This window comes from Otolemur garnettii, unplaced genomic scaffold, assembly GCF_000181295.1.
Source record: "Otolemur garnettii isolate 467f Iridium unplaced genomic scaffold, OtoGar3 scaffold00113, whole genome shotgun sequence".
Taxonomy (NCBI): domain Eukaryota; kingdom Metazoa; phylum Chordata; class Mammalia; order Primates; family Galagidae; genus Otolemur; species Otolemur garnettii.
The window spans coordinates 1,846,539-1,866,454 of NW_003852508.1; the positions used below are offsets into that span (position 1 = coordinate 1,846,539).

Below are 19,916 nucleotides of genomic sequence, written 5' to 3' on the forward strand. Positions count from 1 at the left end.
GTTGTTTGGCGGGTCCGGGCTGGGGATTCGAACCCGCCACCTTAGGTGTACGTGGCTGGTGCCTTAGCCGGTTGAGCTATAGGCGCCGAGCCCGTAAGATTTTTCTTGATGAGGGAACAATGAATTTAGATTTGGGTGCAAACTCCTTATCTCATTGGAGATCAGCACTGGCAGTGAGCTCATCTGTACCAAAGAAGTTAATATTTTAATTATATCAGATATACAGCATATTGATGCAGGGGAGTGGGGAGTAGAGTGATTGGCAGGGATGTTATGATGCGAGTGAGTATAAGAGGACTTTCATCATTTCTGGCTTTCTGGCATCTGAATTTGTGTTCTGTTTTTCTGGAATTCTTTTCTTCATGACTTGTGGTGAGAAGCAGAACCTGTTTGTTATTATAGCACATACTTGTTTTGCCAGCCTCCCTCATTTATTGATTTATTATTGATTGGGGAGGCAGGGTCTTACCCCTTGCCCAAGCTGGAACACTGGGGTACAATCATAGCTCATTGCGACCTTCAACGCTTGGGCTCAAGTGATCTTCCTTCCTGAGCCTCCCATGTAGCTGGGTCTATACGTACATACCACCATATCTGGCTAATTATTTTATTTTTTATTTTATTATATTTATTTTTTTATGAGACAGGATCTTGCTGTATTGCCCAGGCTGGTCTTGAGCTTCTGGCCTTGAGTGATCCTTCCGTTTCAGCCTTCCAAAGTGCTGGGGTTACTGGCATGAAGCACCACAGCTGGCCCAGCCTCTCTTTTGCTACATATGAACTTTAGACTTGGTCAAGCAAATGTCCTAGTATGACAGCAACGCAGGAGCTGGTGACACAGAAAAGGAGGAATTGAGTGGACCCTGGTCTGTCGTGAGTGGCAGCAGCAGTTGCGGTGGTGTTTTCCTAGGGCCAATTCTGCTGGCCTTTTGGAGGTCTTTCCCAGCTGGGTAGCCTATAAATTGAATTCTCTGAAGATGGTTTTCCATCAGATATCTTTTCATAAATGTGTTTTTTACTTAAATTAGCCAAAGTAGATTTTTTTACCTTCCGGCTAAGAACTCTGACTTGAGAAAAAGAAAAAAACAAACTTGTATTGTTAAAGTTATTTTAAGCAAGCTGATTGATCAGAAGCAAACCTTGTTTTCTCTTAATTTATGTGTGAAGTTTTAAAATGTTTTAGGCATACTTTGTAAGATATGTAGACAGTACAGATTCTAAATAATAATTATTTCATTCTAGTGTTTGCATTTTAAATTTTCAGTGTGCTTTATGGACCATGTGCTGCTATGTATGCCTGAAGTACTTGAAATGCAAATGTGGGGAGACTTTGCCATCTAAATGCTTGGCTGGATTAAGCGCCTAATTAGGATGGTTTTTCAGCAAGTTGGAGTAAGCATGCAATCGGTGAGTGCTCAAAATTCATTTTTAAATTCTAGACATTTAGATATTTTAAGAATTTTTTCTGAGAAAATGAAATCTATATCGACTAACATCTTGAAGTCAATATGTTTATGTACACTTTACTTTGCTTACTATTTAAATCATAGAAGTGAATCTTAGCATCCTAAGCAAAGAATTAACTTCCTGGATTTTATTCAAAACACCAATATTTGTGTGACTTTAAAGCTAATGTATTTGTTATTAGTGAAGAAAAGCTCAATAATATAGAGAAATCATTTAATAAAATATGGTGGACTAACACTTAACAACTCTGAATGTTATAGAATTAATATTGAATGCTGTTTTTTTTTATTAAATGACAGCTGTGCACATTATGAATGCTGTTATAATATAGATTATTATGTAATTAAAGTAAATGGCAAGTCATGTTTCCTAAAATATAACACTATAGATAAGAAGAAAAATTTAGTATACAATTGTTCAACGCCAGAGATACTAATTTTGATCTTGACATTTTTATCAGTATTTTCTGTTTCTACATAAAGTTTGGTCAGATCTGCTGTAAACTATTAGAGGAATTGTACCAAACATGTTTTGTAGAATACTTGTTTTTCATTTTCAAATTCAGTGTTTTGGTGGCTATGACATGAAATTAAGTTGTATTTATTAAGGGTATTAGGCAGGTTATGTAATTTGAATATAGGCATACTCTTTAATGTGCTACTTTCACTTTTTTTGTGTTTGTCTAATTAGGACTTTGAATCTTCCCATTCCACAAGGTTACATATGTTTTCTTTGGAGATAAAATGCAGAGAGCTAAATGAAAATATCTTCTTTATAGCTGCATAATTTTGCTTGGCTTGACAATAAGCAGTAGAAAAATGACTTATAAAGTTTCTGGTGTTTTCATCTTTTTCAGACAATTGTTTCTAAACTTCCACTTACTTCAGTTGGACCACCTTTCTCATTTGGTATTTACCAACATGTGGCTACGTAGGGTAGACTACCGTTTTAATGCTGACAACAAAGAGTTTCTTTTTCTCTTTCTTTCAGAAAGAAAGGAAACTTTTGCTATTTATGATTCCCTAAAAGCGAAGCTTTATGATTTCTGTTGATTGAGATTTTATTTTATTTTACTTTTTCTTTTTTGAGACAGAGTTTCACTTTATTGCCCTTGGTAGAATGCCATGGCGTCACACAGCTCACAGCAACCTCCAACTCCTGGCTTTAGGTGATTCTCTTGCCTCAGCCTCCTGAGTAGCTGGGAATACAGGCACCCACCACAATACCCAGCTGCTTTTTTGTTGTTGTTGTTTCAGTTTGGCCGGGGCTGTGTTTGAACCCGCCACCCTAGGTATATGGGGCTGTTGCCCTACTCACTGAGCCACAGGTGCCTCCCTGATTGAGATTTAGTTTAGTTGTGATGTTATGGGTCCTGGATTTAAATAACTTTGGATCTGAAATTTGTCTCTGCCAATTATTCTCTTCATCTATAGAATAGGGATAAGAACTGCTAGTGCAAACCCTCCCCACCTTGCCTCCCCCCCAAAACCCTTCTGCTGCACGGTTAGCCTGTGGATTAGGTGATAGTGTATCACAGCACCTAGCACCCTGCCTTGTGTATATGTAGGTACACTCAATAATGGATAGTTTGGTTTTTTTTTTTTTGAGAGACACAGTCTCACTTTGTTACCCTTGGTAGAGCGCTGTGGCATCATAGCTCACAGCAACCTCCAGCTCTTGGGCTTAGGTGATTCTCTTGCCTCAGTCTCCCGAGTAGTTGGGACTACAGGTGCCCACCGCAACGCCTGGCTATTTTCTTGTTGCAGTTTGGCCTGGCTGGGTTTGAACCCACCACCCTCGGTATATGGGGCTGGCGCCCTGCTCACTGAGCCACAGGCGCTGCCCCATAATGGGTAGTTTTAATGGTTGGTTTCCTGTGTTTTTGCTCTGCCACTAGCAACCCCTTACCTCAGGTGAGGTTAATGTGAATACTTATTGCTCCTTGAGGCCAAAGGGCAGAATTCTGTTTCAGGCTTAGATCACCCACTTTCTGGCTTGTTAATTTATTTAGATTTATTAATTTTAAGCTGTGAAATGGGTACCTTTCTTCAGGGACTGGACCAGTTAAGAGGAATTAACTTGCTCAAAATACTGTAATCACTACTAATGGTAGATGAGCAGGATTTTTGGGTTTTTTTACCTTTTTTTTTGTAGAGACAGAGTGTCACTGTATTGCCCTCGGTAGAGTGCCATGGCAGCATCATACAGCTCACTGCAACCTCCAACTCCTGGGCTTAGGCGATTCTCTTGCCTCAGCCTCCCGAGTATCTGGGACTACAGGTGCCTGCCACAACACTCGGCTATTTTTTTGTTGCGGTTTGGCCAGGGCTTGGTTTGAACCCACCACCCTTGGTATATGGGGTCGGCGCCCTACTCACTGAGCCACAGGCGCCACCCTTGTTATTTTTTTTTTTTTAATGAGGCTAATACACGCGTATAATCATCAGCTTTAATTAGCTGAAAATCTGTGTACGTATAAGTTTTCTTCTAACATAAAACAATCTAATTTGGGGGGATTATTTTCTGTTTTAACTTCTAAAATTTTTTAGCTTACTGCCTAAGAGTAAAAATAGAGATGTAGTCTATCAATATTTTATCTTTGGGTACCTGAAAACAAAGGAAATGTTCTATGGTATAACACATACAGGTATACTTCGGAGAGATCTTGGGTTCAACTTTAGACTATTGCATAAAGCATATATTTCAGTAAAATGAGTCACATGAAGTTTTTGGTTTTCTAGTGCATATGAAGTTATGTTTTTACTGTACTGCAGTCTGTGAAGTGCACAATAGCATTATCTATCATTAACAAAACAATATATATGCTTTAATTAAAAATACTGTTTTGGGCCAGATGTGGTGGCTTACCCCTGTAACCTTAGAACTCTGGGAGGCTGAGATGGGCAGATTGCTTGAGCTCAGGAGTTCGAGACCAGCCTGACCAAGAGTGGGACCCCATCACTACTAAAAGTAGAAAAATTAGCCAGGCATTGTGGTGGGCATCTATAGTCCCAGCTACTTGGGAAGCTGAGGCAGGAGGATCGCTTGAGCCCAGAAGTTTGAAGTTTCTGGGAACTATGATGATGCAGCACTTGACCCAGGGTAACTGAGTGAGACTGTTTCAAAAAAGAAGAAACACTATTTAGCTTAAAAAATACCAATGATATGAGCCTTCACAAAGTTCTGATCTTTTTATTTTTTAGTTTATTTTTATTTTATTTATTTATTTTTTTTGAGACAGAGCCTCAAGCTGAGCCCCTGGGTGGAGTGCCATGGCTTCACTGCTCACAGCAACCTCCAACTCCTGGGCTCAAGTGAGTCTTCTGCCTCTGCCTCCCAAGTAGCCGGGACCACAGGCGGCCGCCACAACGCCTGGCTATTTTTTGGTTGCAGCCGTCATTGTTGTTTGGTGGGTCTGGGCTGTATTCGAACCTGCCACCTTAGGTGTATGTGGCTGGTGCCTTAGCCGCTTGAGCCACAGGCGCCGAGCCTTATTTTTATTTTTTAATTTCAGTGAGACCAGAGTCTCACTTTGTCACCCTTGGTAGAGTGCCATGGCATCACAGCTCACAGCAACCTCTAGCTCTTGGGCTTAGGTGATTCTCTGCCTCAGCCTCCTGAGAAGCTGGGACTACAGGCAAGTTGTAATCTTTTTAATCATACTTCAGTGATGGCTGCTGACTGATCAGGGTGGTGATTGCTGATGGTTGGGTTTGCTATGGCAATTCCTAAAAATAAGACAATAATAGGCTAGGTGCCTGTAGCACAGTGGTTAGGGTGCCAGCCACATACAGCAAGGCTGGTGGGTTTGAAGACAGTCTGGGTCTGCTAAACAACAATGACAACAAAAAAATAGCCAGGTGTCATGGCAGGCACCTGTAGTCCCAGGTACTTGGGAGGCTGAGGCAAGGAAATCACTTGAAGCAAGAGTTTGAGGTTGCTGTAACCTGTGATGCAGTGGCACTCTACCAAGAGTGACTTAATGAGACTCTGTCTCAATTAATAAATAAAATTAAAAAAAGACAATGAAGTTTGCTGCATCTGTTGACTTTTCCTTTAACAAAAAATTTCTATGTAATGTGATATTATATGATGGCATCTTTTCCACAGTACAACTTCTTTCAAAATAGGAGTCATTTCTTTCGAACGCTTATGCTGCCTTATCAGCTAAGTTTATGGAATATTCTAAATCCTTTGTTGCCATTTCAACAGTTTTTATAGCGTCTTCAGCAAGAGTTGATTATATTCAAGAAACCACTTTCTTTGCTTATCCATAAGAAGCACATGTTTGTTCATTTAAGTTTAATCATGAGACTGCAGCAATTCAGTCACATCTTCAGGCTCCACTTCTATTTCTCTTACTGTTTCTACCTATCTAAAGGGACTTCAGAGTGCTCCAGGAGGATTAGAATCAGTTTCTTCCAAATTCCTGTTCATATGAGTACTTGACCTCCTCTCATGAATCAAAAATGTTCTGCATGGTATCTGGAATAGTGAATTCTTTCCAGAAGTTTCTTATCTTACGTTGCCCAGATCCATAAGTAGAATCACTCTCCATGGCAGCTATATTTTTACAAAATGAATTCCTTTTTTCTTTTTTTTCCTTTGAGACAGAGTCTCACTATGTTGCCCTGGGTAGAGTGCCATAACATCATAGCTCACAGCAACCTCAAACTCTAGGGCTTGAGTGATTCTCTTGCCTCAGCCTCCCAAGTAGCTGGGACTACAGGTGCTCGCCATAATGCCCAGCTATTTTTTTGTTATAGTTATTGTTGTCTGAGAGGTCCAGGTTGGGTTCGAACCTGCCAGCCTTAGTGTATGTGGCCGGCGCCCTAATTGCTGAGCTGTGGGTGCCAAGACCAAAATGAATTTCTTAAATAAGAAAATTTGAAAGTTGAAATTACTCCTTCAGGTTCGGCGCCTGTGGCTCAAGTGGTTGAGCTGCCAGCCACACACACCTAGGGTGGCGGGTTTGGATCCAGCCTGGGCCCGCCAAACAACAATGATGGCTGCAACCAAGAAAAAAAAATAGCCAGGTGTTTTGGCAGGTGCCGGTGGTCCCAGCTGCTTGGGAGGTAGAGGCAGGAGATTCACTTGAGCCCAGGAGTTGGAGGTTGCTGTGAGCTGTGATGCTATAGCACCCTACCCAGGGCAACAGCTTGAGGCTCTGTCTCAAAAAAAAAAAAAAAAAGAAATTACTCCTTCATCCAGGGGCTTTAGAATGGATGCTGTTAGCAGGCGTGAACATGGCATTAATCTCCTGTACATATCCGTAAGAGCTGGTGGCCAGATACAGTTAAGTTTGTGGACTCATCCTAGAAAAAGTGCTGCATATCTCATTGCTGAATATCACTACAGTCATCTTCAAAGTACTTCCCTTGGGAAGCTATGCTCTAACACCCAGTGCTTGGTCTGGCAATTTGGGACTCATTTTCTGTAATGGCTGTCAAAGCTGTCATCATTATTACCTTTGATGGCCTGAATGCTATCAAAATGTCTTCCTGTCAGTATTTCCTTTATTTTTGTATAAAGAAAAATGTCATTGGGGACCAGATCAGGTGAGTAGGGAGGATGTTCTAATGTAGTTATTTGTTGACTGGCTAACAACTCCCTCACAGACAGTGCTGTATCAGCTGGTGCACTGTTGTGATGCAAGAGCCATGTGGCTAACATGATCAGTTGGGATTTTCCTGGCCAGGTATGGTGGCTCATGTCTGTAATCCTAGCACTCTGAGAGGCTGAGGCAGGTGGATTCCTTGAGCTCAGGAGTTGAAGAACAGCCTAAGCAAGGGTGTGACCCTTTCTCTACTGAAAAAATAGAAAAACTAGCTGAGCATTATGGTGGGCATGAGTAGTTCCAGCTACTGGGGAGGCTGAGGCAAGAGAATTGCTTGAGCCCAGGACTTTGAGGCTGTGAACTATGATGCTACTGTACTCTAGCCTGAGGCAAAGAGGGAGACTGTCTTTAAAAAAAAAAAAAGATTTTCTTGATTGTCTGTGGATGTTTACTTGGTCTTCTATGTATCTCACAGGCAGCTGATGATTTTGATGCACAATTCAATGCATATTTGCAATGTTTTCATCAGTTCTGCACATTACTATTCACCATTACTTATCTTTATCAGGGATGCTTTCTTTCCCATCAGAAAACACTTAATCCATTTGTACATTGCTGTTTTCTTCATGGCATTATCGCCATTAAACTTGGACTAACATGTCCCCAATTTCACTTCCATTCTTTTTTTTTTTGAGTCAGAGTCTCACTATGTCACCATTGATAGAATGCTATAGTGTCACAGCTCACAGCAGCCTTCAACTCTTGGGCTCAAACGATTCTCTTGTCTCAGACTCTCAAGTAGCTGGGACTACAGGTGCCTGCCACAACGCCTCACTATTTTTTGTTCTCATTGTTGTTTGGCTGACCCAGGCTGGGTTCGAACCCACCACCTTCAGTGTATGTGGCTGATGCTGTAACCACTGTGCTACAGGCACTGAGCCATTCACTTCCATTCTTACTGAGTTTAAGAAGAAATTTGATGTTTGTTCATTGCTCTGATTTAAGCTCTAACATTCTCATGATGGCACAGAAAAACACATAACTAGAATCGTGAATGCTGGTCCAGCAAGATACTGCCACACATGGATATGAACACAACTGTGAGATACTAATGTAGCAAGTTTTGAAAACTTGTTTATACAGTGCTGCTGATGTGAGTAGCATGGTCACAAGCTTGCAGACTTAATTGTCAGACTTTGTACATTGTCAGTGAGTAATCTTTTGGAAGGAATCTTTTATTTTTTTTTCTTTTTTGTGAGACAGAGTCTTGCTTCATCACCTGGCTAGAATGCATTGGCATCAGCATAGCTCACCTTCACCTCAAATTCCTGGGCTGAAGTGATTCTCCTTCCTCAGCCTCCTGAGTAGCTTGAAGCTACAGGCATGTGCCACCACATCTGACTAATTTTTCTATTTTTGTCAAGATGCAGGGTCTTGCTCTTTTTCCGGGTGGTCTTGAACTCCTGGCCTCAGAAGTTCTTCCATGGACTCCCATAATGCCAGGATTACTGGCAGGAGCCACTGTGCTCAGCCTGGAAGTAGTCTTTTTCTGAGCAGTAGGTCTCAACAGTGGGCTTAAAATATTCAGTAAACCAGCCTATAAGAAGCTGTGCTGCCATTCTGGCTTTATTGTTCCATTGATATCTGCACAGGCAGAGATTGAGCATCATTCTGAAGGGCCCTAGGCTTTTGGGATGGTAATTGAGCCTTGGCTTCAACTTAAAGTTGACACTGTACACTACGCAGAGAGTCAGTCTGTCCTTTGAAGCTTTGAAGGTAGGCTTGGCTTCTCTCTAGTAACAAAGTTCTAGATGGCATATTCTTTCACTGTTTCATCTTACATTGAAAATCTATTTAGTAGCCACCATCATCAATTAATCTTAGCTAGATCTCATAACTTGCCCCAGCTTCAATATCAGCACTTGTTACTCACCTTGAAGGTTTCTTTCCTTGAACTTCATGAACTACCCTTTTTCTAGCTTCAAACTGTTTTTGTAGCTTCCTCACCTTACTTTACTATCATAGAATAAGAGAGGGCCTTGCTCTTGATTAGGTAGTTTTTTTCCCACAAGGTGTCTTGTTTATGTGACAGGTTTGATCTTTTATCTAGACCACTTAATTGTTCTCCCTATCAACAATAAGGCTGGTTTGCTTTCTTATCTTTCATATGTTCAGTGGAGTAGCCCTTCTTTCTTTTTTTTTTTTTTTTTTGAGACAGAGCCTCAAACTGTCCCCCTGGGTAGAGTGCTGTGGCATCACAGCTCACAGCAACCTCCAACTCCTGGGCTCAAGCGAGTCTCCTGCCTCAGCCTCCCAAGTAGCTGGGACCACAGGCGCCCGCCACAACGCCTGGCCATTTTTTTGGCTGCAGCCATCATTGTTGTTTGGCGGGCCTGGGCTGGGGATTTGAACCCGCCACCTTAGGTGTATGTGGCTGACGCCTTAGCCGCTTGAGCCACAGGTGCCGAGCCGAGTAGCCCTTATTTCCTTCAACAACTATTGGTCTGCATTCACAGATTGGTGGACTAGTGCAGCAGCAGACCTAATGTTTGCCCTATCTCAGCTGTTGATGCACCCTCCTCACTAAGCTTACTCATTTCTAGCCACTCTTCTTTGACTTGAACACTTAGAGGCCTTGTAGGGTTATTAGCTAATGCCAATATCATTGTGTCTTAGGGAATAGGGAGAAAGAAAGAAAAGGGAGAGAGATGAGGGAATGATTGGTCAGTGGAGCACTCAGAACACACAGAACATTTATCAAGTAAATTCAGTGTCTTATGTGGGCCTGGTTCATGACATCCCAAAACAGTTATGATCACTAGATTGAAGTTCACTGATAAGAGATCATTATAACAAATGTAATAAAGAAAAAGTTTAAAATATTGTGAGAATTATCAAAATACGACACAGAGACACAAAATGAGCACATGCTGTTGGAAAAATGGCACTGATTTGCCAGATGGAGGGTTGTCACTAACCTTCAATTTGTAAAAAGTATAGTATCTGAATCGCAATAAAGTGAAGTGCAATAAAGCAAGGTCCGCTTGTAAATGAATTGGATACTGTGCTAGAAACCAGTCAGAGAACAGAAACTGTCTTCATTTTTTTCTTTCTTTTATCTGCGTTTTAAAAAACATGATGCAAACTTTTTGTCTATGTTCAATAGAACAACACTCTTACAGATAAGAAACCTGAAGTTTGGGGTTTTAGTCACCCTTGACCAGAGTTAACCAATGTGAACCCAGTTCTCCTAGCAAAATCTTCCTCTTTTTAGGTGTGCGTTGTTACTTACACAGAAGAAGAAGATGACAGTTAACGTTTATTAAAGACATGATAAATACCTTGACTCTTGCAGTACTCATAAGCTCGCACAGTATATATTGTCCTGTTATAGAGATGAGAAAACAGAAGCACAGAGGGGATAGTAATTTGGCCTGCTCTTTACAGGCAATAAATTGGTAGAGGCTACTTTTTGTTTGTTTGTTTGTTTGTTTTAGCTATGCCACATCTTTATTATTAAATCATCACTGTTACATTAATGCAGTCATGGGGTACAATGTGCTGGTTTTATATGCAATTTGAAATATTGTCATCAAACTGGTTACCATAGCTTTCATGGCATTTTCTTAGTTATTGTGTTAAGACATTTATATTCTACATTTAGTAAGTTTCACATGTACCCTTGTAAGATGCACCGTAGGTGTGGTCCCACCAATTACCACCCATCCTCCCCCTTCCCCTGGTAGAGGCTACTTTTAAAGCCAGGCCTGTCTCTCTTGTGGCCTATATTTTCTTTTCATTGTATCCATTTTGCCTCAACATTTGCTTGAATTTAAAACCATGTATTAACATATGTACAAACTTTGTTTACAATCTATTGTATTTATGTCCCTAAGCAAAAATATTTTTTAACTAGAGAAAGTAAGAATAGTGTGAAGCTAATGTGACTTTGATTAATCTCAGTATTTTATATTGAAAAAAAAGCCAGAGCAAATATTTAATTTGTAATAGCAGTAAGTAGTACATATGAATTGTGCCCTGGTTTTCCTTTTCTACTTTGCAGGAAGAATGTTTCAATTAGCAATAATCACACCTCGGATAAACCTCATTAGCTAAGATGCTGCCACTGCACAAAGCTTGCAGGAAGAATGTTAATGTGGCTAGGAATTTAGAGTAAGGGCTAGGTGAGGCAGCTCATGCCTCTAGTCCTAGTCTAGGAGGTTGAGGAGGGTGCATTGCTTGAGCTCAGGAGTTCAAGACCAGCAGAGACCAGCCTGAGCAAGAATGGGACCCCTTCTCTATTAAAAAACCAGAAAAACTAGCTGGGCATTGTGGGCGTGAGTAGTCCCAGAGACTGGAGCGGCTGAGGCAAGATCATTTGAGCCTGGCTCGGCGCCTATAGCTCAACCGGCTAAGGCGCCAGCCACGTACACCTAAGGTGGCAGGTTCGAATCCCCAGCCCGGACCCGCCAAACAACAATGACGGCTGCAACCAAAAAATAGCCGGGCGTTGTGGCGGGCGCCTGTGGTCCCAGCTACTTGGGAGGCGGAGGCAGGAGACTCGCTTGAGCCCAGGAGTTGGAGGTTGCTGTGAGCTGTAAAGCCACGGCACTCTATCCAGGGGGACAGCTTGAGGCTCTGTCTCAAAAAAAAAAAAAGATCATTTGAGCCCAAGAGTTTGAGGTTGCTGTGAGCTGTGATGCCATAGCACTCTACCCAGGATAACAGAGTGAGACTCTATCTTAAAAAGAAAAAAAAAAGAGAGAATTTCGAGTAAGGAAGAAGATAACTGAAGGAAGTGTTAATCTTCATTTAAGGGATTTCGAAATTGTTATATAAAGTCTAATTTTCTCATTTCTACTCCTTCTGCATAGACAATTTTGTGTATAATTTCAGGGATACATGCACCTCTGCATTAATATCACATAGTTTGTCTTGAAAAACGTGTGTGTGTGTGTGTGTTGTTCTGTCTTGTTCTGTCTTTGGGGCTAGAGTGCAATATAACCTCAACTTCCTGAGCTCAAGTGATCCTCTCGCTTCAGTCTCCCGAGTACCTGAGACTACAGGTGTATGCCACCACACCCAGTTAATTTTTGGTCTATTTTTTGTGGACATGAGGTGTCATTCTTGCATAAGCTGGTTTCAGACTTCTGGCTGCAAGTGATACTCTTGCTTCAGCATGGGCCACCACACCTGGCCAAAAAACTTGTATTTATTTAGAATTAAATTTAGTTTCTCCTACTGAACAGTTTCTTGAATAATAACATAAATTAAATTAGTATATGACATGAATTACCACATAAAGCTTGAGTGTGGTCACGTGGATGAGACAGATGACGACTTCAGACTTCACCTGCACTTAACACTACTATAATAGCGTGTCACGATGTTAAAGAACAAATTGATTTCCTTTCTTCATCCTTCTACTTGCTTTCGTCACTTTCAGACACTGTTGCTAAATGTTATAGACTGTTATTACTAGACACAGTCACACAGAGATTTACTGTTAGACTACTTAAAAGCAGTTTTTATGGATAAAGCATAGCTTTTCTGTTATTTTTGATGGCATTGAATTGTCTTATTTCTTAATGACAATTTTCTCCCTGCCTTCTCTCTTACATCTCAAGAAATATTAACGACAGTTTATCTTTAGAGGAAGTCGTCCTCTCTCTAAACCAACATACTGACATGACATAGTTCAGCTACAAGTCAGGGTAGGAGATACGCTTGGGTCATATAGCCTCCCAGTGCACAGATGGTGACTTTGTAGTACCATCTGTTTACTGTTTCTTCACAGCCATTTACAATTTCTTCTCCATGAGGGCTGAATAGAAAAAATAGAAAGAAGTAGTTAAACCTTGTTTTTAGAGTTCCTGGAAGTTAGTGGTTCTTTTCTCCTCACTTTTTCCTTCTATTCCAGTAAAGGTTCTGCTTATTCTTTCTAAATACATGTCTAAATTCTTCATTTATACAGACCCTTGCTTCGTATTTCTTCATGCTTAGTACTGTGCAATTCACAAGTAACAGAAGAACACATTATGTTAGTCTAATATGTGTATGCTTGAAAAAAATAATCATGTAAAGCAATCTGTTCTGTTCCTTCCTTTAACTTTGTAGAACAAATCTAAATCATATACTTATTCCTTATAATTAAAAATGGAATCATTGACCACTTTTCTTTTAGAAGGCGTCTGGTATTTTTTCCTTCTGAGACTAAACAGATGGAAAGGTAATAGTTGAAACTTAGCCCTACAGCATGCCTAGTAAGGAACGTGAAAGGCTGGCACAGAAACAGTAGTTCTCGACCTTAGCACATCTTTTCTAAATGTTTCTTTGTGAGGCGTTTTGTCCTCTTCATCTCTAGGCAAGATCTTTGCTTACTGAAAGAAAGAAATTCACTTTAGACTAGGTAATATTGCATTATGATGCATAAATAGCGTTTCACTTGGGCTACATCATAGGAGAGTTTGGACTTGTGATGACTGAATGGTATAGTTACTTTTGCCCTATGGATTTGTTTTTAAAAGCTCAAGACCTATTAAAATGTATAAGGTAAAAACTTTGTTTGAATGTTATCTGTTTTTGAATTATTTGCCCACATTCTTTTGGGGGAGGAGTGGGGAGCTTTTATGCTGAGATTAGAACTGTGAGATGTCACTTTTTCTTCCAGTTGGATGTTTTTCCTTTTTCTCTTCTCATGTTATTATTAAGGCCACTTGTGTGACAGTCCTTTGTATCATCATTGGTGGGAATGGTGTTTTACTCAAAGATTCAGAGTAACTTTGCCTCTTATGTTTTTGATATACTACTTATATTTTAATATTGTTATCTTCCTATCTTTCTATTCACCATTTTCCAATCTGTACTGTCCTTTTATCATTCATTCATTCATTCATTTATTTAAGACCTAGTCTCTGTTGCCCTGGGTAGAGTGCTGTGATGTCATCACAGCTCCTAGCAACCTCAAACTCCTGGTCTCAAGAGCTCCTCTTGCCTCAGCCTCCTGAGTAGCTGGGACTACAGGTCCCAGCTTGCCATGATCCCTGGCTAAGTTTTCTATTTTTAGTAGAGACAAGGTCTTATTCTTGCTCAGGCTAGACTTGAACTCCTGAGCTCAGATGATTTACCCACCTTGGCCTCCTTGGGTGCTAGGATTACAGGAGTGAGCCACATTGCCCAGCCTGGTATGTGCTTTTAATTACATTTCCAAAGCAAGTGTTACAGTTTTATAGCCATTATATTATAGTACTTTCAAAATTTACTCCTTGGTAAGAGTCAGTAAAACCTTGAAACAAGGTTATATGATAAAATTTATATAAAAGCTGTGGTAGATGGTGGGGGTATTGTATATACCTCTGTAAACCCTACTTTTACTTGTATTATAATCCTTAAATTAATTAGACTTGATTGCTAAAATCTAAGAAATCAGATTGCTTCCAAGTTCGTTTTATAAGTTGTATGTGCTTCTAGAATGGTCTAAAGGTCTAGTTTGGGTTAGATCTTGGTCAATATTGTTTGTATTTGGGTAATTCCATTTTTTAAATTAGAGTAGTCAGTGATTGGCCTTAAAATGGGGATGTTGTCCCTTCCTTTAGAAATCATATCTGGCTGATTTGGTATATTTATTTAGTCTGTAGTATACACATATAATTGAATGGTAAAGCTTGGTGAATTAAGGGTAATGGTCATCTCATTCTTATTTATTTCTTTTAAAATTGCCTTTAATAGCATGCTGCCTTCCTTCACCTCTTCTGTCTAGACTTTCAGCTGTCGCACTCAAAACAGATGGATAGTTTTTTTCTTTAAGGAAAAATCATATACTTGAGGAGAAGGTTCAGGGTACAGTTTGTAATAATTTGATGTTGTACATGTGTGGTTTTTGTTTGCTTTTTATTTTGAGAGTTTGTTTTTGCTTGGCTTTAAGCATAGCATAATATCCTGTGCATATTAGGATTTTTTGAGACAGAGCCTCAAGTTGTCCTCCTGGGTGAAGTGCCGTGGCATCACAGCTCACAGCAGCCTCCAACTCCTGGGCTCAAGCAAGTCTCCTGCCTCCACCTCCCAAGTAGCTGGGACCACAGGTGCCCGCCACAATACCTGGCTATTTTTTGGTTGCAGCCATCGTTGTTTGGCGGACCCGGGCTGGATTCAAACCCGCCACCTTAGGTGTATGTGGCTGGCACCTTAGCCACTTGAGCCACAGGCGCTGAGCCAATATAGGATTTTGTCTGAGAAATTCTCACAATGGCCACCACTAGCAATTTACTGTCTTTCCTGCGAGGATAAGGCCTCCCAAGAAGATACAGTACTCAGCAATGCACCTGTATTTCAGCACCCCCACCCCCACCTTTGGCCAGGCACTATAGCACAGCAAATGATATCCAGCATGGTACACATTCAAATTCTGAACTTTGTACTAATTTGGAATTGTTTTGGAAAGTTCATTACAGCAAAAGTAGCCTATCTTAAAAAAAAAATGTATATTTAAAATCTAAAACCAAAAATATAGCAGAAGGGGCAAAATAGTGTTTCTTTTGCAAAATAGTATGAGAACCTGATGAAAATAATTTTACTCTAAATATAGTTATTATTTAAATATTACTAGTTATTTTTTATTTTTATATAATACCTTATATTAAACTTTATTGTCATAACAAGTAGCTATATATATTTCATTTTGAATTGAAAAATGTTAGTTTATTTCCCGTAACAGAGCATTCTTATTCTGTAATTAATGTGTTAACATGTCATGCAAATAATTGGCTAATGTGTTAACAGTTCTTTAAGTTTTGTAATCAGCTTTTGGTTTTTTCTACTTCCTCAGGTACTTTGGTCTGGGAAGCCATATGGTTCATCTCGAAGTATTGTAAGGAAAATTGGAACTAATTTGTCTCTGATTCAATGCCCAAGAGTTCAATTTCAGGTACTATGTTTTACATATTTCAAATTTTTATATCAATATGTACATTAGAAATACAGGGTGGTCCTAAAGTTTGTGTGTAATTTACTATGTTAAACTATTTTAAATTGCACACGAACTTTATGGACACTTGTATAAACAAGCAAGATGGTTATAAAAGTATTTTCTTTGATGCTTTTGAACCTTTTCCCTCATTGATGCCACTATCAATAAAATAAAAAAGGATTAAAAAAAAGCAGTAAAATCTAATTTTAGTTCCTCTGTGAAGTGATTATTCAAGATCTTTAAGACATTTATCCTTCTTAAGAAGGCGTGTTAGAACCATATAGAAGCTAAGCAGTTGTTAATTCCTAGGTGACCTGAACCACAGGCCTTATGTTACTGTAAAGTACATTGTTTTTCTTTCCTCTTTGAACAACTACTGTTTCCTTTGTTTGTAGATGTCTCTGTGGGTGCCATATAATTTGCTTTCTCTAGCATTGGTTTCAAGCTCAGCATTAATTGTAGGATCCATTGCTTTGGCAATGATAGTGTTAAGACAAAAGAGCTAACTGTAGTTCTCTCAATGAGATGGTAGTCAAACCTGGAAGTAGGAGAACTTTTTTTTTTGGCAGTTTTTGGCTAGGGCTGGGCTTGAACCCTCCACCTCTGGTATATGGAGCTGTGCCCTACCCCTTTGAGCCACAGGCGCCGCTCAGTAGTAGAACTTTTGAATGGTTACACCTTAGAATGGTATTCTCTTCTAGCATCAAATCAGGGGCAACTGTATGCTTTGCCTAGAGCAGTGGTTCTCAACCTGTGGGTTGTGACCCCTTTGTAACAGTGAAAATACATCCTGCATATCAAATATTTACACTAGGATTCATAACAGTAGCAAAATTACAGTTATGAAGTAGCAACGAAAATAATTTTATGGTTGGGGGTCACCACAACATGAGGAACTGTATTAAAGGTTTGTGGCATTAGGAAGGTTAAGAACCATTGGCTTAGAGATACTGCTGTTTTCTCTGATAGTGCTTTTGTTTCTTCTTCTTTTTTTTTTTTGAGACAGAGCCTCAAGCTGTCCCCCTGGGCAGAGTGCCATGGCATTACAGCTCACAGCAACCTCCAACTCCTGGGCTCAAGCGAGTCTCCTGCCTCCGCCTCCCAAGTAGCTGGGACCACAGGTGCCCGCCACAACGCCCAGCTATTTTTTGGTTGCAGCCGTCATTGTTGTTTGGCGGGTCCAGGCTGGGGATTCGAACCCGCCACCTTAGGTGTACGTGGCTGGCGCCTTAGCCGGTTGAGCTATAGGCGCCGAGCCCTTTTTTTTTTTTTTTTGAGACAGATTCTCAAGCTTTTGCCCTTGGTAGAGTGCTGTGGCATCACAGCTCACAGCAACCTTAAACTCTTGGGTTTAAGCCACTGAGCCACAGATGCTACCTTTTTTTTTTTTTTTTTTGGCAATTGTCATTTTTGTTTTACCTGGCCCTGGCTGAATTCAAACCTGCCAGCCAGTACCCTAACCACTGTGCTACAGGCACCACCCAGTGCTTTTGTGTCTTATTGTTACGGTGTTAGACATAGTTTTATTCTTATTTTTTAATAATTTCCTACAATAATATTACAGAAAATTTCAGTTCAGCATTAAATAAAATTAATTATTAATAATTATTAATAATCAATTATTCAAATAAAATTCAACAGATAAGGATCCCTATTTATTTATTTATTTATTTAGAGACAGAGTCTCACTATGTTGTTCTGGGTAGCAACCTCCAGCTCTTGGGCTTAGGCGATTGTCTTGCCTCAGGCTCCCTAGTAGCTGGGACTACAGGCGAGTTCTAATCTTTTTAATCATACTTCAGTGATGGCTGCTGACTGATCAGGGTGGTGATTGCTGACGGTTGGGTTTGCTCTGGCAATTTCTAAAAATAAGATAATAATAGGCTAGGTGCCTGTAGCACAGTGCTATGGTGTCATAGTTCACAGCAACCTCCAACTCTTGAGCTTAGGTTATTCTCTTGCCTCAGCCTCCCAAGTAGCTGGTTCTACCGGCACCTGCCACAACACCTGGCTATGTTTTGGTTGTAGTTGTTGTTGTTGTTTGGCAGGCCTGGGCTGGGTTTGAACCCACCAGTTCCCATGTATGTGGCTGGAGCCCTAGCTGCTGAGCTATAGGTGCCAAGCCTGGATTCCCAATATTATTTATTTATTTATTATTTATTTATTTTTATTTTTATTTTTTATTTTTTTGGCCAGGCCTGGTTCTGAACCCACCACCTCTGGTATATGGGGCTGACACCCTACTCCTTCGAGCCACAGGCGCCGCCCTTTTATTTATTTATTTATTTTTGAGACAGAGTCTCATTATGTTGCCCTCAGTAGAGTGCTGTGGTGTGACAGTTTACAGCACCCTCAAACTCTTGGGCTTCAGGGATTCTTTTGCCTCAACCTCCAAGTAGCTGGGATTACAGGCACCCATCACAATGCCTTGCTATTTTTTGGTTGCATTGTTGTTTTAGCAGGCCTGGGCTAGGTTCGAAACTGCCAGCTTGGTATCTGTGGCTGGCATCAGTGTATGTGGCAGTGCCCTACTCACTGAGCTACGGGTGCCCACTCAGGATCCCAATTTTAAATAGTAGATTGGCATGTGGAGATGTGGAAGATGTATTAAACTCATTATTCAGAAGTGCTCATGCACACTTATTTGATATTACATTGTACTCATAAATCACCTCTATTGGCAAATGGAAGTAAAAATCTATTTCTAAGTAAGTGGTAGTGCTGTGTTTATAATCTAGCTTGCCAATTGACCAGTTAAACCTTTGAGCATCAATCTAGAAACTGAAATATTGGAACTTATTTGATAAAAAGAATTAACTTTTTATCAAACCTTAGGCTGAAAAAAAATCCAGATGAAGAAATCTATAGTAGAAGTCTCTCAACAATTTCCAAGAATTCATTTCACTTAGATATGAATTATTGTTTACATTATTTGCCAACTTTTTTCAAATAACATACTGTGTTAACTGAGGCTTATTAACTTTTTTCTGATTGCTCAATGCCACTGAAATTTTCTGTTTAACATCCTAGTTGCAGAAGAACTACCTTCAGCATTTGTGTTCATGCAGCTATAGATTTGTGACGGGTTGTGGAGCTGTCTAGTGCATTCCGATTGTAACCCAAATCTGCCTTCGCAGTCACTGGGCTGATGTGTGAGAGCAGTACATTTATTTGGGAGGGTTCTTATTCTCAGTGTTGTTATTGGTTACTTAAAAAGGGTATGAGCAGAAAAAGAATATTAGATTTAGTACAGGAACTTCATTTGATTGAAAGAAATGGATTAACATAGGGATAAGAGTTAAGGGAAACATTGGTGACCTACTTGAGAATGTTGTGGTGGAAGACAGAAGCCATTTATTTATAGTGAGATTTTTATTTCCAGGCATATTGAGTCTTTTTAAATTCAATGTTAAAGTGAGTATTTTGTCTGCTACTTAGATGTTTGAATCTGCTGTTAATTCTCTATATATCTCTTTTTTCATTGTCTATCAGAAATATAAAAAATACAGTATCTTCCAAAAATATAGCAGGTGTAGTTTAGAGTAATAAAATTGCAAATGTGTTTCTTGTTATTTTTAGGGCTCATATGAGCATGAGATGTACCTGAGCTATCCAGAAGAGTCCAACGTGAGACTGGGTAGCCACTGTGGGGCCTCGCGCGCATAGACATCATTATAATAAGGCCATATTTAGGAAACCGAAGTTGAAATAGATTAAAGTGAGAGTGGAACATGCATGAGGTCAATTTGCAAACAGGAGTTAGGAAGTCAGAACCAGTCTCCCATTGTCACAGGTGATTACAGTGTCTTTTGGAAGACCCATTAAAATGCAGCTTCCTTTTTCATTACTTCCTCTCTTCCTGTTGACTTACAGACACTTCCATTCCTTTCTTAGTACCATATCATTGGAAACAGGTCAGTCTGTCAC

At 40.0% G+C, this 19,916-nt stretch overlaps 1 protein-coding gene and 1 pseudogene across 1 annotated transcript in view; one reads left to right on the plus strand and one right to left on the minus strand.

Moving 5' to 3' along the window:
• The window catches only part of MTFR1 (mitochondrial fission regulator 1), an 80,717-nt gene that overhangs the window by 17,665 nt on the left and 43,136 nt on the right, over positions 1–19,916 (plus strand). Inside the window, exons 2-3 of the mRNA XM_012809794.2 lie at positions 1,265–1,407; positions 15,849–15,947. Of these exons, the coding sequence (XP_012665248.1) occupies positions 1,342–1,407; positions 15,849–15,947 (165 nt within the window). The 5' untranslated portion in view covers positions 1,265–1,341. The remainder of the gene's footprint in view (positions 1–1,264; positions 1,408–15,848; positions 15,948–19,916) is intronic.
• Positions 10,999–11,162, minus strand: LOC111727593 (annotated as a pseudogene).